This window comes from Lepisma saccharinum, chromosome 27 (assembly GCF_977018435.1).
Source record: "Lepisma saccharinum chromosome 27, izLepSacc3.1, whole genome shotgun sequence".
Taxonomy (NCBI): Eukaryota; Metazoa; Arthropoda; class Insecta; order Zygentoma; family Lepismatidae; genus Lepisma; species Lepisma saccharinum.
This window is the reverse complement of record NC_139255.1, coordinates 19,119,389-19,145,791: the sequence shown is the minus strand read 5'-3', so window position 1 is coordinate 19,145,791 and position 26,403 is coordinate 19,119,389. Positions and strand designations below refer to the sequence as shown.

The 26,403-nt window shown below is 36.5% G+C and overlaps 1 protein-coding gene across 1 annotated transcript; it reads left to right on the top strand.

Annotated features, from left to right (window-relative positions):
* The first annotated feature begins 15,170 nt into the window (after window positions 1-15,170).
* Window positions 15,171-25,635, top strand: LOC145980181 (uncharacterized). The gene is made up of 2 exons (XM_083113213.1): window positions 15,171-16,334; window positions 25,615-25,635. The coding sequence occupies exons 1-2, from the start codon at window positions 15,171-15,173 to the stop codon at window positions 25,633-25,635; spliced, it is 1,185 nt and encodes a 394-aa protein (XP_082969339.1).
* Window positions 25,636-26,403: the final 768 nt, after the last annotated feature.

Genomic DNA, 26,403 nt, shown 5'->3' with positions numbered 1-26,403 from the left:
CATTATCGAGAGACGCCAATTTATTATTTTTTTGAAGTAAAGACCTGAGTTCCCCATCAATTTTTACTATGGGATAAATTAATTCAGACTGTAGATTGGTAATTTCAGCATGTAAGCTTACATTCAAAGAATTTTGTAATATTAATAAATCAGATTTAAGTTTCTTAAGATGTTCGTCTAATCTGGCAATGTCGCTGGAATTATCTGGTATTTCCTGTCGTCTTCTGTTTACAAATATGTCCATTTTGTTTTGTTTATTGGTTTATGTTTTATTTTTATTTATTTATTTTTATTTTTGTTTCGGTATTTACATATTCATAAGAGGATAAATTAGTCTTATTTCGATAAAGAGGGGAATTAGTTTATCATAATCGCCAATTATTTCAGCATAGAGGAAATTTCCTTTTTCTACATCGTATGATGTTTTGGGAAACATATTACTGTGCTTAATTCTATAGAGATTTTTTCCTACATGAACAACAGCAGCATTTGGAGGAGAGATACTTATTTGGATCTTTCCTGTCACAGGGATTTCATATGATGGATGGTTGTTGTTAAATACATATAATTGCTTTCCGGTATTCTCATCAACTTCGTACCATATACTATTAAGTTGAATAATGACCAACCCTCTCAATTTACGATGAAGATCGGAAATCACTTGCATGCTGCTGTCTGAACTTCTTTCTATTTGGGGAATATGTTGCTTCTTATAGCCAAATATATTCATTGGCATTTTTTTTCTTTTGGGATATTTTTATCATTTTAATATATTATATTTTTTACTAATTCTTAAAATATAATTTCTTTTTATGATAAGCTGTGTCGACTTTGGTCTCATTTTAAAGAGTACGTTGAGACGAAGCGAATAAAAAACCGCACCATTCTACGTTGTATAGTTTTCGAGATATGAGTGTTTTAATAATTTTCAAATAACCACTAGGTCAAGAAAACTGTAAGACAAAATCTATTACTTATTGTCTTCCTTTATTACACGCCAAGAAACAGATAACAATTTTTATTCCACGTTGAATCTTTTTAACATGTCATGTCACGAACTGTCATCGATCCCCTGTTCGCACACTACATATGTCAGTGTTACATGCTAACATTGATTTTCCATTCGCTCAACATGCATGACCATGCCATTCATTCATTCAGTTTTTGTGTCTCTGATTTTTTAGGAGAATAAAAAGAGGGAGAGGGAGGGGTTAACATTCCCTCCAAGACAATATTTATTAACATAACTTTCCCTAACTGGCCAATATCTTCGCCTTGCAATAAATCATGTAACCTTAAGCAACCTGCACAAACAAAAACATGCTTCCCTCGGGAACCTTTGGCTTTTCCGAACAACACTGTTTTGCAAATCAATAATATTTCTATCAGGGCATTGCCTCGTTGTTCCTACATACACCTGCACATTACAGACCCTCCGAAGAGAGAAAGGTTATTTTTTACACAGTATTGCCATCTAGTAGCAAATAATTGTACTTGGAGAAACATGAAAGCAGAATAGAAGCATGCGTGTGTGTGTGTGTGTGTATATATATATATATGTAAGTACTCGCCATCTAGTTGCAATGGAAAGTACTAATAAAGCTTTCATAACTGAGCATGCGTAACTTTCTCCGAGCTAGTAACATTTAGCAATGCCTCAATGTTTGTACATACACTTGCATATTACACTTTTCCAGAAGGGGAGGGGGTTACAAACAAATAGAAGTATGTGTGTGTAAGTGCTCGCCATCTAGTTGCAAAAAAGTACTTGTCAGACATAAGTTTCATTACCTAATGTTTTATAACATGTTAAAGCAGTGACAGGATTTAGCAGAAAACCATAATAGAGCGCTCTTAAGTTGACGTAGCTTAGTTTTGGGACCACCAATGTTACTAGAATATCTTAAACTTGTATATTTCTTGTACCGCCATGATGTTGCTGATTAGTTATAAGCACAAACAGTGTGAAAAACAATGTCATAACACTGGCGGATATGAGAATATGCAAGTACGGTATCTTCGGTTGAGATATAAATGGACCGAATGTATACTGGGATATTTTGCAAAAAAAATTAAAGTCAATTATTTTTTACAGTTAAAAAAAGTAATGGATTTAGCTTTAGTTATTTGAAAAAGTGAAATTTAAAAAAAATGAGTGTCATAGGGGGAAATTATTTAAATCTTAGAATTTTTATACAATAAAATTGGAATTTAAGCTCTTGCGTAAAACAAATTTTCAGTTTTTTACACTTGGAAAATCAGCTAAAATCATGATTTTCAGTTAAATTACACTAAGAGAGCTCACTATGAAATTGTTAGATTTTGGGGAGGTGGCCGCTCGTGCACAGTTTCAAACTACTAATATCAATGTGAAATCAAAAGAAATAAATACTGTAACTAATTAACAACCTGTACCAAATTGTTATTTTGTAAAATTGGTTGTAACTTAAAAAACAAAATTACAAAATCGTTACATAATGGCCAACTTGGGAACATGGGTTCCAAAGGTGGTCCACGGCTTGTAGTTGCATATAAAATGTTGATTGTGCTCAAGAAGATATTTATTCATGTTTATTCACGTTTCTACAATTTATTAGAGAAAATTGTTGGTCTGAAACTTTTCATTGTTGACATGCATTGTATACAGTAACGACGAATAATCGTCCTCCGTGGAAGAGTGGATAGAATAGCCCCTACGACTGTAAGTAGAGAATTTCGTTATCTCTTGCATAAAATATAGTATAAATGAGTACATATTTCGTATCGTTTATTTATTCGTACTGAGCGTGATAACTTTATAGACTTTCCAGTATACTGTATGTGCTTGGATGTTACAATATTGTGCACGAGAAAACTAAATGCGACAAAGCTACAGATCGAACCAAATACCCATTTACTATACTAACCGTTGTCAATAAGAAATGTTATCTATTAGTTCTATGCTCAAAAGTTCTACAATTCAATGTAATGAATTTTGGTGTCCAAGCTGATAGATCGATTCTACAAAACTGCAATAAATGGAAGTGCAAACTGAAGAGCTCGCATAGTCCGTGTCACCGTGAGTTATCCCTTCGCAGGTACCCTGTTTGCCCACCGAAATTTGTTAATAAAGAAGGCAATGTGCCGATTGCTTGAGGCAATCGGGGAAGATCGTTGTAGATTACCCAACATCGTCTGGACGGTCTCCAAATTACTCACGATCTAGAATGTCCACGATGCGTTCAAAGGTCCATAAATTGTCTTTCAGTATGTTCGGTAGTTTGTGGAATTTTTGACTTGGTCACATAACCCTGTCAAAATTCATATAATGAAAACATTAAATATTTCCTCTTCAGATTAGATATGTATTCGACATGGAGAAGAGAACTTGTGATCTTTTCCATACAAATGACGGCTCCAGGGTTAATAATCAAGGATGTTGAGGGGTGCGGAATGAAATTTTGGAAGTGCGATGTTGAAAATAAAGAAAACCCTGAACATGCATTACATCAAATGCCAATCAAGTAGCTATGAAAAAAAAGTAAGACAAAAGATTCGGGTTACATGGCAGAACAGACTCAGGCTAAATATCACCCACGAAAATTAAGAATTTGAAAGAAAGAAAGCATTTGACTTTGAACACTTGCGATTCACATGTCCGCTTTGTGCACAGAGAGAGACTAATCGAGACTGAGAATACAGTTTAAAGTGGGATACAAACCGCTATGTGCCTCCAACGGCTATCGAACCCGGGGCCCCTTGATTACAAGGCAAGCGACGACATCACGTTTCTGCCATCGGGTAGACCCGAAAGAGAGAAGAAGAATATAACAGTAAACAACATATATTATGAATACCACTGCTTAAGGAATAAAGAGGAAATAAAAAGTAGGCTTAATTCAGGAAATGCATGTTACTTCTCTCTTCATAAACTTTTGTCTTCTCGTTTAATATCTAAGAAACTAAAAGTTAAAATATACAAAACAGTAATTTTGCCTGTAGTATTATATGGATGTGAAACTTGGTCCCTTACATTGAAAGAGGAACATAAATTGAGAGTATTTGAAAATAAGATCCTTAGGAAAATCTTTGGACCTAAAAGGGATGAGGAGACAGGTGAGTGGAGAAGGTTACATAATTTAGAACTACATGATTTGTATTCATGTCCAGATATTATTAGAATAATTAAATCAAGAAGACTTAGGTGGGCAGGGCACGTGGCACGAATGGGAGAGGAAAGAGGAGTGTACAGGATTCTTGTTGGGAAACCTGATGGTAAGAGACCTGTAGGAAGGCCAAGACGAAGATGGAGGGACAACGTTGAGATGGACCTAAGGGAAATCGGTAGGGATGGAAAAGAGTATATAGAACTTGCTCAAGATACGGAAAAATGGAAGGCCTGTGTTGCTGCAGCCATGAACCTTCGGGTTTAAGAAGGCTAGGGAGTTAGTTAGTTTTAGTTACTGCTTAAGAAAATTCAAATCAGAACATTGACACGCACCTTCTGCCTTTAGGGCTTTATGTTAGTCTGGTTACAGCCCTTTTATCGAACTTCTCAAAGGTTTCTTAGGATTAGTAGGACCAAGCTCTTCCGTGCTCTGTGGTCCAGGATTTATTTTTAATTAATACCTATATAGGTTTGAAATAAAAGATCATTAAGATCTTTTACTCGGAGATTTTTTCGAACTTCCGATGATATGCAAACACTTTTCAACAGACAGTTCACTCGATACAACTTGTAGGCCTAAACCTATTAGTTGTACCGAAGTTTATAACCCTGGTCTTTAGATGATGCAGGAGAACACCTTATTCAGGGATGGATTGTGAAATATCTGCCAAATGGAGTACAAGTACACCAGCCGAACATAAGAACGAGGCAACATTATGAGAGTTATTGAATAAAAACACCGTGTGGTTGTGGAGATCAATAACAATTATGTTATTACATACAAACGTTTTTAAATGCATATTTTAACAGATTCATCAATGTCAAACCAATACACTGTTAATAAATGTTCCTAGCAGGGAAATTCTTGTGGGAAGTAGCAAAGGTGGTTGTTGAAAAAAATCATTAAAAATTTCTCTCTCGTTTCATAAACCTTAACTAACTCATTATCCTGGATATGTTACTCAAAATTTTATGAATCAATAACCAGTGTTCTGACAATGCTTCCTTTTGAAATTCCTTCTCACCTCCTCCCTTATTCTTTGCTTTAGGTTTAAATTCTGCTGCAAATTACATTCCTGGAGACCAATTTTAGGAAGAAAGAAAGAGGTTCCTCAAGGTGGGTGTTTTTAATTGGCTACTTCTCCCTCCCACACTTTTTCTTTCTACCCTTTGTCGTCCATAATTAATTTCGCACAGAGGAATCCTTTTCTCATGTTTGATTCAGACATTAATGGATAATTTAATTGCTTGTAACAAGAATATTGCATCTACTTTTATAGTTTGCCAACACGCAGGAATTAATTTGGAACGAAATATCATCAACAAATATAAAATATTTTTTTTGAAAGATTGCAATGAAACAAATATGAAATATAGAAATAATAAGAAGTAAGTATGACTTTACAGTACAGTAAGCTTAAATAGTAATTCCGTTTGTATCGATATATTTAGATTCATTTAACTAAATATTTTATTGATGAATATCATAAGAAAATTTGTAACATCCCCCCCTTTTCTGATTACAACTAACAAGTCTCAACAAGTCTCTAGAAAAATAGGTTTTCAAAAGGGACTAAGATTGCCTCGATAAATTAAGTAAATCATGGCAGATTTACAACAATACAGAATTGTTTTCACGAGTTAATAAAAAGAACAAACTAACAAAATGGATATATTTGGTCAGATTTGAAAGACCAGCAAAGGCTTCCAAATGTCTGAATAATTTAAATATTCAATATATATTCTTAGGACATAGTATAAGAACACATTATCTAACTAAACTAACTAACTCTCTAGCCTTCTTAAACCCGAAGGTTCATGGCTGCAGCAACACAGGCCTTCCATCTGTCCCTATCTTGAGCAAGATCTATATAATCTTTTCCATCCCTTCCGATTTCCTTTAGGTCCATCTCAACGTTGTCCCTCCATCTTCGTCTTGGCCTTCCTACAGGTCTCTTACCATCAGGTTTCCCAACAAGAATCCTGTAAACTCCTCTTTCCTCTCCCATTCGTGCCACATGGCCTGCCCACCTAAGTCTTCTTGATTTAATTATTCTAATAATATCTGGACATGAATACAAATTATGTAGTTCTAAATTATGTAACCTTCTCCACTCACCTGTCTCCTCATCCCTTTTAGGTCCAAATATTTTCCTAAGAATCTTATTTTCAAATACTCTCAATTTATGTTCCTCTTTTAATGTAAGGGACCAAGTTTCACACCCGTATAATACTACAGGCAAAATTACTGTTTTGTATATTTTAACTTTTAGTTTCTTAGATATTAAACGAGAAGACAAAAGTTTATGAAGAGAGAAGTAACATGCATTTCCTGAATTAAGCCTACTTTTTATTTCCTCTTTAATATAATTTTCATTTGTTAATATTACTCCTAAGTATTTGAATTTGGAAACTCGTTCAAACGAGTTGTTATCAATAATTAGATTTTGATTATTACCTAACACTTGGTTTCGGCCTGTAAGCATATATTTAGTTTTCTCTTTGTTAACTTCCAAACCTATCTCTTTAGCAGTTTTGAAAAATATTTTAGCATTATTCTTAATCGTATTTATATCATCCCCCAGTAAGTATACATCATCTAAATATGCTAACAACTGAGTCACACCATTTAATTTTAGTCCTTCTTTAGTTTCTTTTACCTTCCGAACAGCATATTCTAAGGCAAAATTAGAGAGCAATGGAGATAATGCATCTCCTTGTTTTAACCCATCATGAATTATAAATTTGTCAGACATATTATTACCCACACGAATTTTACTTTCTGTTTCACTGGTGCATATTTTTATCATACTAACAAGCTTCTTAGGTATTCCAAACTCTACTAATATATTATATAATTTATCTCTTTTGACCGAATCATATGCTTTTTTGAAATCAATGAATAGCTGATGGACATTTTGATTATATTCCCACTTTTTTTCAAGTGTCTGTCTGATGTGAAAAATTTGATCTGTAGTTGATCTGTTATGTTTAAATCCACATTGATAATCACCTATAATTTCATTAGCATATGGGGTTAGTCTTGTTAAAAGAATGTTAGACAATATTTTGTATGTTGTTGAGAGTAGAGAAATTCCACGGTAATTATTGCAGTTCATTTTATCACCTTTTTTAAACACAGGAACAATTATGGATTCTTTCCACTGTTGAGGGATTTCTTCTTTATTCCATATTAAACAAATTAATTTATGAATTTGACATATTAATGAATTTCCACCATATTTAATTAACTCAGCTGGTATTAAATCAATGCCAGGTGCTTTGTTATTCTTAAGCCTTTTAATAGCATCTTTAACTTCAGTCAAGTTAGGTTCTGGAACTAAAGGTTCTGCTGTGTGGACTTCATTTACTTCTGATGTATCTCCTACATGGACATTTAAAAGGTCATTAAAGTAGTTCTTCCATCTATTTAGAATATCGCTTGGGTCAGCTAGAAAATCACCGTCTTTATCTTTTATCAAGTTTACTTTAGGTTGCCACCCCTTTCTAAATTCATTTACACCTTTATATAAATCTCTGATATTTTTATTTTTGCTGTTTGTTTCAATTTCGTTAATTTTCCTTTTCAAGTAATCTCTTTTTTTACTTCTAAACGTGTGGTTAACTTCTCGGTTTATTGTATTATAATTGCTTAGATTTGTATCATCCGAGTTATTTAACCACCTAAGTCTAGCCTGATTTCTTATTTCTATTAGATTATGACATTCATTATCAAACCATGGCTTACTTTTTCTTGGTTTATGGTATCCTATAGTTTCTTTAGCTGCTGATTCTATTGCATTACGTATGTGCTCCCAATTCTTATTTACGTCTGTTTCATTTATATTTTCATCATCATTTAAATCCTGCAAAACATCAAATCTATTTGACAGTTTAATTTGGTAATCTTTCTTAATTCTTTCATCAGCAAACTTTCCTGTATCAAATTTTATAACTTTTAGATTTTGTTGCTTATGATTTATCACTGAGAGTCTTTCTCTTAATTTAGCAATTACTAAATAATGGTCACTGGCACAGTCAGCACCTCTATGTGTATGAACGTCAATTATACTTAAATGATGATGAAAATATAAATGAAACAGACGTAAATAAGAATTGGGAGCACATACGTAATGCAATAGAATCAGCAGCTAAAGAAACTATAGGATACCATAAACCAAGAAAAAGTAAGCCATGGTTTGATAATGAATGTCATAATCTAATAGAAATAAGAAATCAGGCTAGACTTAGGTGGTTAAATAACTCGGATGATACAAATCTAAGCAATTATAATACAATAAAGCGAGAAGTTAACCACACGTTTAGAAGTAAAAAAAGAGATTACTTGAAAAGCAAAATTAACGAAATTGAAACAAACAGCAAAAATAAAAATATCAGAGATTTATATAAAGGTGTAAATGAATTTAGAAAGGGGTGGCAACCTAAAGTAAACTTGATAAAAGATAAAGACGGTGATTTTCTAGCTGACCCAAGCGAAATTATGACTGTAAAAAAACATAATTAACATACATTATAAAAGGATATATAAAATATACAGAAATGAACATGTATAAGAGCGTATTTATAATAAAGTAAAGATGCAGAAAAGCATTGAGCCTAATATTATTTCTCACATAGGTCAATTTATTTTTATCTTGTAATGACGGTACAAGATGTATTAATCCATGAAAATAATACGAAATAAATATATGGGACACTGTTGCACTAGCAGACAAAATGTCAAAAGAACTGAACCCATGCAATCGAAAACAAAATCTCTCATTTTCTGATGAAAATGTTTTCTTATTCATCTATATAAATTACAAACAGTTTCTGGCTTTAGGTAATTGAAAACTCAGATGGAAACGTTATACATATAACGTGAAATCCAAACTATAACCTGATGTTTAAAACGAACAATTTGACTATTCGTACTTTACTTGTTTACAATATAAGCACAAAAAGTACTACTTTAATGCGAAGTTGCATATCCACGAAGCACATAATCAAATAATTACATCTTAAGTTCTACATAACATTTCGAAACAAGACAAGTTATTCGATCACAAAAGGTCCTCTAACATATTAGTTTAGCGACTTTATTTGTGATTGGTAACCTAGAGGTTGTAAGATCCAATCCAGCTGTAATAAGAATTTCAAATCATAAATTTCAGTTTGTAGAAATGAGAATTGACATATCTGTTTTCGAAGTATTAAATTAAAGTATACAGTAATTCACAAAATGTAATACAAATAATGTATTCTACAGTACGAGCTGATAAATTTATCAAATCTCTTTGTGAGTCTGCAGACGAATCACAAAAACTTGTAGTTGTCATGCAACCATTAGATGATACTACTGGCTTCCGCCTTCTCATTCAGGCTTTTAATATCTGCATATTGCAACACTGTCATTTAATCGTTTCACATTCAAGCTGTATACAACTTTACCCCCATTAGAAAATAAGCAGAGCGAAACAAAATGTAACTTTCTGCTTTTTATTAATAGACTAGTTTTTAATGAGCCCTCTTTTCTTGAGATGCCCATATTCAGAAACTAATGGAATTCATTTCCTTATATATTTAACTTCAACTCTTGCACACTACTTCATTACACACATAAAAATTTATTTGATCGCCGAAATTACAATTTCAGTTTCACTAATAATTTCAGAATGATCACTATCTCCCGGAATAGATTTGAAGTTTAATTCAAGCTATTAAAATACGTGCTGCTCCATATAATTTCAAGACGATATTAATATCAATATTTTTTTATTTTATAAATACAGCTGCATATAATTTATACTGTAGATACTAATGTGGTATAAAAATCACAATCAAAAAATCCATAGCATTTCTCCGTAAGATTATCAAACGATATATGGATATAAAATGGTTTATATTTCAGGGCGCTTAATCACATAAGTATATGATACCTTGTCACCGTTTAATTGATGCCCGGAGAGCATGCAATTGTTTGTATCTCAGATTGGACAGTAGGTTTAGTCCCAAGTAACCTTTCTGTACAAGACATGGACTCAAAAACAAATTCAAATAGACATGAATATATTACAGAAAGCAAAAAAGAAAAATTCATTGAAATCTCAATTTCTTTGCTTTCTTTGTTTAAAAGATAGTGAAATTATAGTCTTCTTTTACACTCGGTTCACATAAAAAAATCTCTTTTAAGATAATTAAATATCGTTTTCAATACGTTTCTTCTCTTTCTATAGATTATTTCATTTTTTTTAAAAAAAAATAGTAAAATTGTATCCTCCATCCACGGTTGAACATTTTGGATATTTTTTAAATTCAGTTGCATACTTCCAGCTTGAAGAGTTCTCAAAATACCAAAAACTAAATATGCTGACCAAGGCAGTAATTTATTTTATTAAAAACATAAACTAGACGTAACGTTTCAACCTTCTAGCAAGGTCTTCTTCAGACTCTGTACCAAGTACAAATGTAACAAGATACAAAACAGGGCATTATATATACACAAACATTACTCCCTCCAGACTATTAGAAAGTTGTTCTGGAACTTTCTAGAAGGTGGCTTTCCCTTGTCAACTGTACTTTCACCTAAAAAGCTAAACATATTTAGTTCCATATAGAATGTGGTTGGACTTTTTATCTCACGCTATTTATCCTTCATTTTTCCTCCTTCTCCTCTCCTCTTTCTCTCTTGTCCTTTCCACTCTTTCTAACACCTTCTTCCATTCTTTGTTTAACTTCAGTCCCCCATTCGAGTTCATACTGTCTTCTTCACCTTTTTTCTCTATTTTCTTCGTCTCCTTCCATTTTCTCACTAGCATTCTCTTCTCCCTTCCTATCTGCTTAGCCTCATACCACTCTATGTCATGTCCTGTTTCTCTCGTGTGTTTAAATATCACATTTCTCTCTCTCTTAAGTCGTACATCATCCCTATGTTCTTTCAACCTGTCTTTCAGCCTCTTTTTCGTTTCTGCTATGTACACACTCTGACATTCTTTACATTTCACTTCGTAGATAATCCCTTCCTCTTCTCTGTTTTCCTTTTTCTTGTTGGCATTCTTCGCTATTCCTAAGATGCTTCTTCTCCCTCCCTGCCAGTAAAACTGTGACAGTTATTGAACCATCTACCATCTCGTAAATGTAAGAACCAATCATTTTTAATATTATTATTATTATTATTATTATTATTATTATTATCATTATTGACATATGTTGACTGTGCTTATCTCGAACTGAAATGACAACCAGATTTTCCATTTATTCTACATTTTGTTTGTACATAGTAGTAGATGTGTATTAGAAACTGATACATTTACAATTATGATCAAGCAATTGAAGCGTCGTTGTCCAGGAAATAAGCTAAGCTTTCCTGTACGTAAACGCATTCAGCTCCATCTATCCGAGATCATTGGATTCATATTGTTGCAACATCGCATTGTTTGATATTCGCTGTCGTCCTGGATTTGCACTTATTTTAAGGAAAATATATTTGGATTAATAATTTCAATATTATTTGCCTAGATAAGTGCAAATATGTACAGTCTTCACTCAGTCTCGTCAATGCTTATGAACCTCTTGTTGTTTATGATAAACAGTGATTACATGTTTCTAGAAGATGACAATTAGTTAGTACTCTGTTTAAGTTCCCCTGGTATCGCAGTTGCTAAAGCGCTTGGATGATACAGATGCAATACTGTGAACTATGTTGGTACTAAACGAGCCCGAACCAGGTTCGAGTCCAGCCAGGGGAATGAAATGTTTTTTGGAGTGACACGGTTCAATTTAGTTTTCAAAACATGTACAATGTTTTAGGAAACGTATAATTGAATATTAACACGTTTATTTCAAAGAAAGCATGCAAATGGAAATATAATAACTATTAATATGTTAGAAAATTTTAGTTTTTCTCAGAGAATAAAAGGTGTTTCGAATTAAGAGAAATTATATATTTGTACGTATTCTTTACATTTAAAAATGTGTAATATTATATTATTACATTCCTTATAAATTAAGGAAAATATACTTTCTGCTTCGGTAAATGCTCAACTGGAAAGATCAAAAACATAAATTTGGATTTCTGGGGGAAAGCTTTGAATTGCTGAGGGAACATAGTTTGTATCGCACTCATATGGAAACTAGTAAGTAGTATAGAGTCAGGTTTTGTTCCAAGGTTTACTATGGATAGATAACTGTGCTGGAGTTACTTCCCGCAAATGCTGAGAGTTCTCATTTTTACTATCATATTAAAATGTTACACTGAAGATGTTACAGTAACCAATAATTTGATTGTAAAAGGGTGATCCATAAAGAACGCCGGATTTGAAAAGGACGTCATATTTTTTTTGTTTGGTTGGCAGCATTGTTGGTGCGATTGTTGTTATCAGTTATCATTGAGGTTTTGTGTTGAGAAGCGTTTCAGTTGTTCTACTGTTTGTGTGTGTTGTTAACGCCATGGAAAGGTACAGTAAGAAACAGCGAGTTTTGATTGTCAGAACGCACTACAAGATGGTGAAAGTTTCGCGGTGACTGTTCGGAAACTCCGTACGATATTTGGTCATCTTCATGCACCGAACGAATCAACTGTTCGTAGGTTGATCAAGAAATTTGAAGAAACTGGACCAACACAAGACATCAAAAGCCCTGGACGCCCTCGAAGAAGCCGGAGTGAAGCAAACATTGCTGTTGTGCGTGATTCTGTTGATGCGACTGGATCCTTGAAAGGGAACGAGAGAACGAGGGTTTCGCAAAGCGCATCATTTTCAGCGATGAAGCTCATTTTCATTTAAACGGGTTCGTAAACAAGCAGAATATGGGGATCTGAGAACCCAAGTGATTCAGGAAAAGGAAATGCATCCTCAGAGAGTTACGGTTTGGTGTGGGATTTGGAGTGGGGGTTTGGTCGGCCCTTACTTTTTTGAAGAAGAAGAAGGAAATGCTCTGACAGTGAATGGAATTCGTTACCGTGCAATGCTAACTGATCTTCTTTGGCCTCGTTTGGATCAAATGAACATCGAAAATGTATGGTTCCAACAAGACGGCGCAACTTTCCACACTTCAGAAGAAACAATCAATCTGCTGCGTGAGATGTTCCCGGACAGAATAATCTCGTTGCGAGGAGACCAAACCTTCCCACCTCGATCTTGTGACTTGACACCATGTGACTTTTTCTTGTGGGGGTACACCAAGTCACAAGTTTACCAGAACAAACACCGAAATTTGTTGGAACTTAAGCAAGAAATTCGACGTGTCCTCAACACACTTGATGAGGAAATGTGTGATCGGCTCATGGTGAATTTCATGGACCGAGTGATTGCGTGTAGGGCTAGTAGGGGGGGTCATATGCCTGATATTGTTTTACATTTTTAAACCTTAATATCTCCTGAAGAGAATGGTATGTGTTTTGTGCTTTTTTTCCAAAAATAAATTTCATTTATAGCAACTTCAAATCCGGCGTTCTTTATGGATCACCCTTTTTATATCTGTAGCAGTATTCAATGTGGGCTCTGTCAACATGAATAACCCTTGGAAGCGTAAGAAAATGTGATTAATGATCGCTTGAAGCGTTCCCCGGGATATTGTTCACTACTATATGTAACAAAAATATTGAGCTCTCGGTTTATGTGCTTGTAAAATGGTACTCCGTTGGAGGAAAAATGTCAAATATACCTCATTAGAAAACTACAAGTATCTGCTTTTAGAAAAATGCAACACAAAGTGATTTTAACTGTGTCTGTTTTCTATTCAGACAAAAATGTTCGTAAAAGTGTATTTTTTTCGGGTGTTTTTTTTAAGTTGAATTCAATTGTGTGTAGCTTCATGTAAATCCGTCATAAAAATATGATTTATTTTTGTGATTGAACCTTGTTTATGTGGAAATATCTCAGCCAAATATAAGGGTACTATCATCTCTTGAACAGTCACAATTAATTATTAATTATGATGTTGCAATATCGGTAATTGTCGGCAATGGTCATGAAATGCATATGAAAATGATGGCCGTGGGAAAAAATCAAACTTTCATATCTCATTCTTGCACACTGTGCGAATTGAAAACAACAGAGAGAATTGTTCTTCTTGGCAACCGGTTCCCACGCAATTCCCATCTTTGCTAGGAACGCATGTAGAACGTTACCAAGCGTCGCCGCTTGCCCCTTAAACTCTGCGTCCAAGCAGCTTTGACACGAGTAATGAACCGAAACAATGTGTTGCACAAAGGAAATCATTGTAGAGATGCCGAAATGTTCTTTCGTCACTTCTGTGTTTACATTCCTGCCATGAATTATTGCCTGAACTCCAACATAGCCATAATAATTCTTACGTGCATTCTATCCAGGCATCGGTCTCTCACAAGTTCGCGTGTTTGTTCGTTGCACTGTATTGAGTGATGACGGTTCTGTGAAGTGACTTTTTTAGTGCATGAAAATGGCAAGACGGTAATATCATAGTGGTGCAAGAGAAATGATAGTGAGTGCCAAAAGATATTTCGACCAGGGGAAAGGAATGGGCGCATCTCATGACATAAACCAAGGTGTCAAGTGCACGGCGGAGTGTTTGGGGGTTACTCCAGCACAGTGAAAAAGGTATGTAAAGAAAAAGGTGTAATGATGCGATCATTACTGGATCCTTTTTTGTGTTATAAATTGTGTATGTCTATGTATTCCTGTACGTTTGGGTTCTTGGCCGTTGGGGAGCGGTAAGTTTCCAGTAACGGTTTAGGTCATTAGCGGGGCCTATAAATAGGAAGGGCAGCGGAGCAGTGGGTCTCAGATGTTTGGCGGAGTACAGCAATGTAAGAGGTATCTTTTTCTCTAAGGGGAGCGACTGGGCGAGCTTTCATTCCTTACTATGTGAACCGACGGGGATGTTAACTTTCTTTCTTTTAATACACAGACTTGCTCTTTTCACATTATTACAATAGTTTATTTCATGTGGGAAACCGGGTACACAGCACACATACCTTCAGCCACCTTTTTTGGTACTGAGGGTTATAGGCTTTATAATAAGTAGAGAAGCTAGGAAATCACTAATGGAATTTATACCAGTAAATGACAGACTGTGTAAAATTAAACTTAAAGGCAAGTTCTATAACATCTCCATCATCTCTGCTTACGCACCTAACGAGGATGCAGAAGAACTGGACAAGGAAAAATTCTATGACGAGTTGGACTTGTTAAATGAAAGTACAAGTAGACATGATATACTACTTGTCATGGGTGACTTCAATGCAAAAATTGGAAGAGAATCTGAAGTCAAAGAAGTGGCAGGAAAGCATTCTTTACATTCAGTCACCAGTGAGAATGGTTGGAGATTAATACAATACTGTATACAAAATAAAATGCTTGCAAAAAGTACCCAGTTCCCCAGGAAAGATATTCATAAAGGCACCTGGAGAGCTCCCGGCGGAACATACACAAACCAGATAGATCATGTTCTGGTGAACAGCAGATATGCCACATCTGTTATAGACGTTAAAACACGCAGAGGGGCCAATTGTGACAGTGATCACTTCCTAGTCAAATCTATATTGCGGCAACGATTGTCTAATATAGGCAAAATCAAGGGAAAAAGGAGAACTGGTTGGGATATAGAAAAGTTAAAGAAAGACAGCGATAAGAGAGCTTTTCAGGAACAAATATACCAACAATTAAGTGATGAGAATGAAAATAATAGCATTGAGGAAACATGGAATGATATGAAGAAAACTCTGACTGAAACATCAGAAGAGATATTAGGGCAAAGGAAGAGATCTAACAGAAAAGATTGGTATGATGAAGAGTGTAGAGTACTAATAGGGAAGAAAAATGAGTTACGGAAAAAGATGATTCAAAGAGAAACAAGAGCATCGATGAATGCATATAAAGATGCTAGGAAGGAAGCGACTAAAATCTGTAGGAGGAAAAAGACATATTGGATGGAGGAGCTAGTAAGGAAAATAGAGGAACATCAGACAGAGGGTAATACAAGACAAATGTACAAAGCTGTTAGAAATCTTAGTACTGGATATCAACCAAGGTTAAACCTATGTAAAGACAAAAATGGGAAGCTTATTACGGATCAAGCCAAATGTCTGGAAAGATGGTCAGAATATTTTCAGGAGCTCTATAAATCTAAATTTAATATAACAGATAATGCAGATGAAGACCAAACCCAAGTTACAGAATGTGAGGTACAAAGACCATCGTTTGAAGAAGTAAAGTGTGCAATATTAAAATTAAATAATAATAAAGCACCTGGAGAAGATTTGCTCCCTGCGGAGATATTTAAAAAGGGTGGAGAAACACATTGGAAGAAAGTTCATGAGCTAGTTTGCATGATATGGGATCAAGAGAAACTACCATGTAGTTGGAAATATGGAGTTATCTTCCCCATCCATAAAAAGGGTGATAAAAGGAATTGTGGCAACTACAGGGGAGTAACACTATTAAATATTGGATACAAAATATTTTCCAATATCCTATATATGAGAGCATCTAAGCAGGCAGAAGAAATCCTAGGGGAATATCAATGTGGATTCCGTCCAAATAGATCTACCATAGATCACATCTTCACCATATCTCAAATTATGGAAAAATTCTATGAGCAAAATATAGACCTACATTTTTTATTTATAGACTATCAACGAGCATTTGATAGCTTACACAGAGCTGGGATCATGAAAGTATTCAAGAAAGTAGGATTTCCAGATAAATTAATAAGATTGATAAAGGTAACCTTGGAAAATACAACAGCGGGAGTCATGGTGCAGGGAGAAGTCTCACCAACCATTAACATAGAAACAGGAGTGAGACAAGGGGATGCTCTGTCCACCCTAATTTTCATTATTGTACTACATGATATTATCAGTCCACTGCAAAAAAGGGGGAGTATATTCTACAAAACAACGACGATATTGTGATAATAGCAAGGACACTTGCAGATCTTAAAAGCACTTTTTTAAAGATGGATAGTAAATCCAGAGAAATAGGACTATTAATTAATGAAACTAAAACAAGATATATGAGAATGTCCAGATCGCCAGCCAGACGAAACTCTCTGGCTGTGAATGTAGGTACATATCACTTTGAGGGAGTACCCACTTTTACTTACCTTGGAGCTCTTCTACATAACAACATAGAAGAAGAAGAGATTGTTAACCAAAGGATACAGGCTGGAAATAGACAGTATTATGCACATATAGAATTATTTAAGTCAAAAAACCTCTCTAGGAACACAAAATTAAGACTGTATAGGACACTTATTAGACCAGTTATAGCATATGGTGCCGAATCTTGGAAACTTACATCTAAAGCAGAAAGCAAGGTAATGTGTTTTGAAAGGAAGATATTACGTAAGATCTTTGGCCCCGTTAGGAATGAAGATGGATCCTATAGAATTAGGAATAATATGGAGTTAGAAGGATTGATTCAATATGAACATGTGGTGAGATATATAAAATCTCAACGCTTAAGATGGGCAGGACATCTGATGAGAATGGAAGAGGATAGGCTACCACGCCTGGTATTCAATCAGAAATTGTGGGGAACAAGGCCAAAAGGAAGACCGAGGGGAAGATGGATCGATGCGGTTGAGGAAGATTTGAGAAGGATGAATATACGCAATTGGAAAAATGTAGCTCAAGATAGAACGAGGTGGAGGAAGATTGTTTGGGATGCCAGAGCCCACCAAGGGCTGTAGAGCAAAAGAAGAAGAAGAAGAGGGTTATATTTTTTTTTACTCGTGGAGCCAGTGGCTACGCGAGTCTACACACTCTCTTCGGGAAGGGGGGACAGGGTACACCGAAATGTAATTTTGCGAATAACGGCCAAGAATTAACTTCTGTAAATATATTGTGAATAAACCTATATGTATATCTAAAAGGAAATGGGCGTTTAGCTATAATTTGAAGAGGTACGTGTCTATTGCCTAAACTAGCATCCACAGAACTTCAGGTACTGCACGTTTTGAACCTCGGGACAAGGATTCAAAAATGTATGGTAGTGTATATTGTGTATGTTGCTGACAATCAGCTTAAAAGCACAAAATATACCGTTACATACTGGGGGCTCAGAGTCAGGGATATTTTTTTGTGAGAAGTACTGAAGGCATTAGTTATTGTGAAGTGGAAAGAAAATCATAGAAGACAAAATGGCAATTGAAATAGACAGGGAGCTCATTAGCAAGTTGCTAGGCAATGCGAACTTGGAAGGAAGGCCTGAGGAAGATATTGTGGGGGAACTTGAGAGACTTTCTCTAAATGTTACACAAGGAACTTCGATAAGGACCGGCGAGGAAAAAATGAGCAAAATCTTGGAAAAAAGCTACATTAACATTCCGATCTTTAAGGGAAACGTCGGCGATGTAAGTCCACACGATTATTTGTATGAATTACGCAATTATCAGGAAATCATGGAAATTGGGTATACTTTTCTCTTAGATAAAATCTTGCCGCTTTCGTTGAAGGAAATCGCTGCAGATTGGTTCAGATTTTCGAGACCTTTCGGCACTTTTAGGGAATTCGAGAAGGCTTTTCTTGAGGAATACTTTAGTGTCGATTATGATTCGGAAATAGCAAGGATCATTCAGAACAATTACCAGTCACCAGACCAGTCTCTTCTTGCATTTATTCGACACACCAGGAAGCTTTTTGCAATGAGGGAAAAACGGGGGACAGAAGACGAGGTCATCCAGCACGTTTTGAAATTTTCCCATCCTAAATTCAGAACACACTTGTACAACAGAACATTCGCAACAATCAAAGATTTGGAAACCCATTCTATGGACATTCAGAAGAGATTGTATTCAGAAGCTCTGTACTATTGTCCAGAGCTAAGAGATAGCAGTTTACCACTAGCGTCAACTTCAGGGAGTGTCGCAAGGCAGTTAGTAGCTGCGGGGGCAACAAACCCTTTCGGCCGCGTGGGAACAGAAGTATCAATAAGTGCCATAAACCCGGGTCTTTTCAACCGCTTGAACCTTTCCGGGAATATTGGAACCCCGTCGGGAACAGAAGAACCAGCGAGGAGAAGAGGGTATGATGGTCAGCAGAAGGGCGCCACCTGTACCGTTTCTAAAGATACCGTTAGACCAGAGCAGATAACTCCGGTTCTTGCACACGTAGAAGGAAAGCAAAACAGGGGGAGGAATAGGGAAATACGCAACTGCAGAAATTTCACTTCTGGCGACAAAAAACCGTTAGTCACCTGTAAGGTTCAGGGAAAGGACTTCTCGCTATATTTGGATTCTGGTGCGTCTGTGAGCACCGTGTCTGTTGAGATCGCAAGAGAACTGGAAAAACAAGGAAATAAGATTAACAATAAACGTAATAATATTTCTTTGGCAGTAGGCTCTGTACAATCATGTGGGGAAATGTATCTTACTGTACATTTGAATGGGATGAAATTTAAGCATAAATTCGTTGTTCTGCGCAATTGTTTCACGGGATTTATCGCAGGTCGTGGGTTCATAAGGAAGGCCGGCATATCGCTACATTTGAAGCAGGGAGGCTACAGTTTTGAGAACAGTAACGTCATTCATTTTTTTTCTGCGGAGAAGAGGGAAGTGGGAAAGAGGCTTCCGTTCTCGCAGCAGGGGAGGACGTCGACTGTGGAAGCTGGAGCTGGGCTAACCGCGACGATGACTGCGACGATGGGAAGAAATGAAACTTGCTGAAGCAACCGCGACGATGGGAAGAAATGAAACTTGCTGAAGCAACCGCGACGATGGGAAATTGCAAACCACACCCCGAAACTGAGGACATGATTGACCGTGTTGAATGTTCGACTGACACTGTGCAGAAATCAGCTGCAGATTTGAGCGCTTTGTGTACTGTAGAAAGTGCGAAGCAAATGAGGAAGAAACAGAGGGAAAATTTGCTTCGGAGCACAAAACTGCCCATGGTTCGTCTCTCTGAAAGTAAAGAAATGGAGGATTCTTCATTGTTGCCATTCTCCGCCACTGAGGGAAATGAAGAATACAATTCTGAGGAGCCACGTAAGCTTCTGGACACAGCCTCCCTCATTTCCGAGCAAATGAAATACAAGTTTCTTGCTGACGTAGCGAGGGCTACAAGGAATGAGGAGGTGGAAGGAACGAAGAAGTACAAGGAAAAGGTAAAGACGCAGGCCAAATCTTCGTATTTCGACAACGAGGGAATTCTTAGGAGAAATTTGCCTACGGAAAAGTACAAAGAGAAGGGAAAAGGGAAAATATGGGCAACTAATTCTCTACGTTCGCAAATTCTCGTGTCGTTGCATGATAATGCATTCGCTTGTCATCCTGGGAGATTGAAAACGTTAGCGAAGGTTAGGGAACAATACACTTGGATAGGCCTAACTAAAGACGTTATCCAGTATTGTAAGTCGTGCCAGCCATGCTGCGTATTAAAAGATGACAGGAATAAGCAAGATTTCATGTCAAGTAAGGAGGAAACGAAATTCAGGATGGAAGACGCCAAGAAGAAAGCTTGTGATAGGAAACGCCGCAAATGCACGTTTCAGGTGGGGGATAAAGCTTGGCTTAATGAACATCCTATCTCTGGTAAGGCCCGAAGAGTAAGCAGTAAATTCTCTGGGAAGTCCTCAGGATCACGCGCAATTGTGGAGCAAACTTCGTCAAATACTTTCAAAATGAAACACAGCGGGGACGGAAGAATATTGAGAGTCAACAGTGACCATTTACAGCCTTATTCTTCGCCACCTGACTTTGCAAGGAAAGTAGCCGAACCCAATTCAGCAAAGAGAGCGCACGTAACTTCGGCAGGAGGAGCAAGACGAAGATATATCCCGGATGCGTTACAAGCTGAGAAACAGATTCTAGTCTAATTTCAAAGGGGGATTTTTTGTAAATATTGTACATAGGGACTTATCTATCTTTTCTTTATTCTATCTTTCACTTACTTTCTCTACCTCATACCTCATACAGTACTCATACAAAAGTGTCGTTCCGCAGTCAATTTCATCGCGAAAGTAACGCAAAGTTAGTGCGTATTCTTTTACCGTGTAATTTCGTCGAGAAGTCGCAGTTCGGTGGCGAGTGAACGCAGTTCTAGCGCCGGGCATAGCAGTGACATCTTCGGACGTAGAGCCAGTTCGATCCATTCATGTGGAAACCGGTCGAAGTGGTGTCTTCCGATCTCGGCAGGAGCGCAGAGCAGTGGCGTTGCCGGGAGTCGAACCAGCAGCCTTGGTGACTTGGATGGATTTCCAGGAGACTGTCTCTCATTGCTCCAGGAGGAAGGATGGAAGAGATGCTGAGTGGGTAAGAATCGACGTTGGTTAACCAGCTCCAGTGCTGAGGTAAGATCGCGGATCTCGAAGTACACTTGTGGACAAAATTGGAGTGAACATTGACTGTCAGTGTCGTGTGATCTAATGAAAGTGTGTTTGTAGTGAACAGAAACTGCGGACAAGTGCTTTGTGTATATTATTATTATTTTTCTAGGTTACAGAACTTTGATTTTTCTCTCTTCAGGAAGGGGGGACTATGTAATGATGCGATCATTACTGGATCCTTTTTTGTGTTATAAATTGTGTATGTCTATGTATTCCTGTACGTTTGGGTTCTTGGCCGTTGGGGAGCGGTAAGTTTCCAGTAACGGTTTAGGTCATTAGCGGGGCCTATAAATAGGAAGGGCAGCGGAGCAGTGGGTCTCAGATGTTTGGCGGAGTACAGCAATGTAAGAGGTATCTTTTTCTCTAAGGGGAGCGACTGGGCGAGCTTTCATTCCTTACTGTGTGAACCGACGGGGATGTTAACTTTCTTTCTTTTAATACACACACTTGCTCTTTTCACATTATTACAATAGTTTATTTCATGTGGGAAACCGGGTACACAGCACACATACCTTCAGCCACCTTTTTTGGTACTGAGGGTTAAATTTTTTTTTTACTCGTGGAGCCAGTGGCTACGCGAGTCTACACACTCTCTTCGGGAAGGGGGGACAGGGTACACCGAAATGTAATTTTGCGAATAACGGCCAAGAATTAACTTCTGTAAATATATTATGAATAAACCTATATATATCTAAAAGGAAATGGGCGTTTAGCTATAATTTGAAGAAGTACGTGTCTATTGCCTAAACTAGCATCCACAGAACTTCAGGTACTGCACGTTTTGAACCTCGGACAAGGATTCAAAAATGTATGGTAGTGTATATTGTGTATGTTGCTGAGAATCAGCTTAAAAGCACAAAATATACCGTTACAAAGGGAACAGCAAAAATTTGCATTGACCCAAAATTTCCGGGCAAGTTTTTCCAAGGTGTAGTGAGGTGAAAGATACGCGACTTTTATTTTAATTGCCCAGTTCACCAGAATCCATTGTGAACATCATTTTATATTTTACCTTTCACTCATTATATTTATTAATGTTTTTAGTCATTTTGTCTCTCTTAATGAACCCACAACTCTTTTCTTATTACAAGAGTTGCAGCTGTCAAACAGACCAAAATATAAATGCAATGTCTCAGGTGCGTTAAATGATGAAACCACCACCACTACTCGACACGATGATTAAGTGAATTTTGAGAGATAAATACAATTTACATGTGTTTTTGCTCGAAATATATTTTATTAAAATGTTAGTTGACATGAAGGCTTCAAATACGCAATTTTTAAATATAACTTCTATGAGTTGCTATCTCTAGTATGCACCTCGCTCTGTTTCCCTTGCTTATGAAATCGCTGTACACAGCAGGTGCGTTATTATTGTATACAGAGAAGACTGGATCTCTCATCGACTTCATTCAAATCGTCCTTATCGAACATCGTTTACTCAATATATCTGTATAAATGTGCGACATATAATAATGCTGGGAAAATAATGTTCTGTTTAAGTGCACTTTATGCTGAAGTAGGCTAATCGGGAATGGACTTACAGTTTAAAGTGGATCCGAACCACTATGTACTTTCGCCGGGTACCGAAGGAGACGATGTTCATATGAAGATAAAAATTAGTAAAAATGAAAAAAAAACCTGCAGTACAGCGGTACTCTATTTGCAATATGATAAATATTTAATTCATTATGTTATGCTGAGACAATACTTTGGATCGCACTTGCGCGATTCTCGCAAAGCAACGGCAACTCTGTGGAAGTCGCCTGCTGACCGCGGAGTCTGAGATTAGCCGCACTCCGCCATACGTTATGCACCCGTTTACCATACGTATTAGGAGTGCCATAGAATAATCAAAATCTGAAACTATACTTCTGGATTTTGATAAAATGCGTTATATCAACAGTTCCTTGCAATTTCATTGAATTTGTAATTATGCATTTCAAGTTTGCAGTTTCCCTAAAATGTCAATTTTTGAAGTTTCTAGTAAAAATATGTATTTGATTCTTTTCTACAGACGTGCAAAAATAATCGAACTTCAAGTACACAAAATCCCAATATTATATGTACACTCGATTATGAACTGTATGGTGTTTCGTGAAAATTGAAAGGAAAAACTGCACTTTTCAGTGAATTTTTCATTATAGCAAGAAAACAAATTTAAGATTATTTTTCAAATAACGCTTATTAAAAAGTAGATACTTGAAACTTTGCAATGAGGTATATTTGACTTTTTTCCTCCGATGAAGTACAATTTTACAAGCGCGTAAACCGAGGGCTCAATATTTTTGTCACGGATAGAGGACACCAGATTTCAGCGCCATATTACCAACTAGTGATGAAAATGTGAACTATTTTCTTGTCAGCATTCGAATCCCCATGGTCTCCGTAACCTCTACACCAACTTTCAACACTATCCGTTTCTTCGAAAGGACTCCAGAGGGCTCTGAGTAGGGCAACTTCATTGGGGTCACCCAGTATATTAACAAAAGGAACTGGAATAAAAATGTTCATTCAGCTAGAAAAGATTTTCATAGAAGTAGAATATCATCCACTTGATGATTTCGTTGATGAACGTCCTCCTGTCTCCAGAAATTTTCTTCCTGGTCACTTTGCGGTATAAGTTGCCTTGAAGATAGGCAAACCCGCTGCACTGTTCAGTATGTTTGGTTGTTTTCCTCTTAGGATACATCACTGCAGCTGAGACGTTCCTATCAGTGACGTCATGATATCGCGCACAACTTCCATTATTTTACTGAAACTCCTCTTACAGCTAGCACCATCAAAATCTCACTGTTGAGTCTCTGCTACTCAATCATGGCAATATGAAATGCACACAAGAGAGGAAAATCTTCGTAATTTTTTTCCATAACCAGCATGTGTACATTACAACCGTTTAAATTGATTGATTGAATTTGAAATTTTAAGTGAGTCAGAACTTTGGCTATTTTGCACCGTCACATTATTCGGGATCCAGCCCCTTACCATAACTAAAATATATCTAACTTAACATAACGATAATGCCAGAGGACTAAAATATTCTTATACCTGGGTTAAAAGCTGAAGCTGTAAATGGGTACTCAACACACGTAAGGACAAAACACAAGACAACACCACCCACACACAGCCGTATAGAGGATTATACTGGCTTTAAGTTCGGACGCCAGAGCCTCGTTAGTCCAGTTTACAACAGTTTAATGTGTAAGGTTAGCTTCAACCATATCATGCCTACAAAGAGGTGAAATTCTGCAAGGTGCATCCCAAAAGCAAACAACGTTTATCAGGATATATTGGAGGTTATCATTATGGCATCGTGAAACAGGTGTGGAATGAAGCAATGAGCAATATCCCGGCGTCGGACAGAAGAACGGTTTTCCCGCCCACTGTATTAAGTAACCGTTTCAAACCCAGGTTTTATTCCTCGGTGCGGATTAAATCGTAATTTACATGCGAGGTTTACCATCAATCATGGTTCAAAAACCATACTTGCCATCGACAAAGCACTTAATCCCCCAAAATAGGTTGGTTGTTTTGTTCTGCTCAACTGCTCAAGCGGAGAGACCATCGTTTCAAAACTGGTGGCGTTATGAACCTTTCAAGCCAATCATAACGCAAGAATGGACAGGACCAGGGAGCGCGTTGGAAAAACCATACCCAAGGGAGTTATGACCCTGTCATCAATGTAAATATAGTTTCTCTTCTATTCGGAACGTCAGGGAAAGGGGCTAGTACATCAAGTGTGTGAAGGGGGTAAAGTTGCACCGCAGCTTACGATTCAGTTTCCTTGCCTTATTTTATACTACGCGTACAATGTCATTCAAATTCCATTTCAAGCGTTACAATATCAATGAACGAGCATCCAATTAATTATAACTTCTGCCACGATTTTTATGTATTATAGTTACATATTATTTTTTCTTTCTATATACGTAGCCAAGCAAACGTGACGAATTACGCTGTTGGGAACGATACACGAAAGAATTACGCTGCATATTTTCCGCTTATAACGCATATTTTAACATAAACCCAGCTGTTTGTGCCATTTCTCTAATTTTCATTGAGTGACGCAGATATATTGCGGAAGAAGTATTCAAGACATGTTTCTATAAAACATACGCAATGTCTTATAGTATTGTAATTTTCCATTAAATTGTCTTTCAGGCCATGAAAATCGCACCGTGAAGAACAAGTCTTCTTGTGTATTTTGTCCTTCACTACTGCTACAAATAACAAGTTCTGATTCAGGGAATAGTCACTAGATGTTCAGCAGTTAAGATATTGGCTCTGATGGTGTTTCCTGGAAATCTACTCGAATCTAATAATAGCACAGAATGGAGGTAATGACGGAAAACTACAAAACACAATGCTACAATTTAATATACTTCTTTACACATTACAAATTTGTGAAAGTGATATTTTCTACTCATTTATGAACATATTTTGCACGTTCTGCTCATATAAAGATCCCGGCTTTAATTAAAATCGTAATATAAAGTAAGTTGTTGCAAGGATAAGCTAACGATCTAAACCCTAATAACATCCGTACTATTCGATAGATTGTATGAAATTTCAATACTAACGGTAGCCTAACAATGACTTGGTCATTCACTCATGCGAATGTGTTCTTCAATTTAAGATAATAATCAGTGATCTGATCTGTCTGTCCGTTTATCTTGCATTGTAAACAATTGATATTTGACAAAGTACTGGAGATCTAAAGAAAAACTTAGTGGGCTACTACACCTACTCAATAATTCACATCAAAAATTAATTCGTTTGTATTGTTGAAAAAAATAATAGCTTATATCCCAGAGTGTAGCAAATTTGATTGATATCATATTTTCAAAAGTTGAAACTTTTCATATCTATTAGCCCTTACATCTCTTTACGTCAGTAAAGAAATTGAATGTGAGTGGATTAACTTTGGATATTGCGAAACTTTTGAATTTG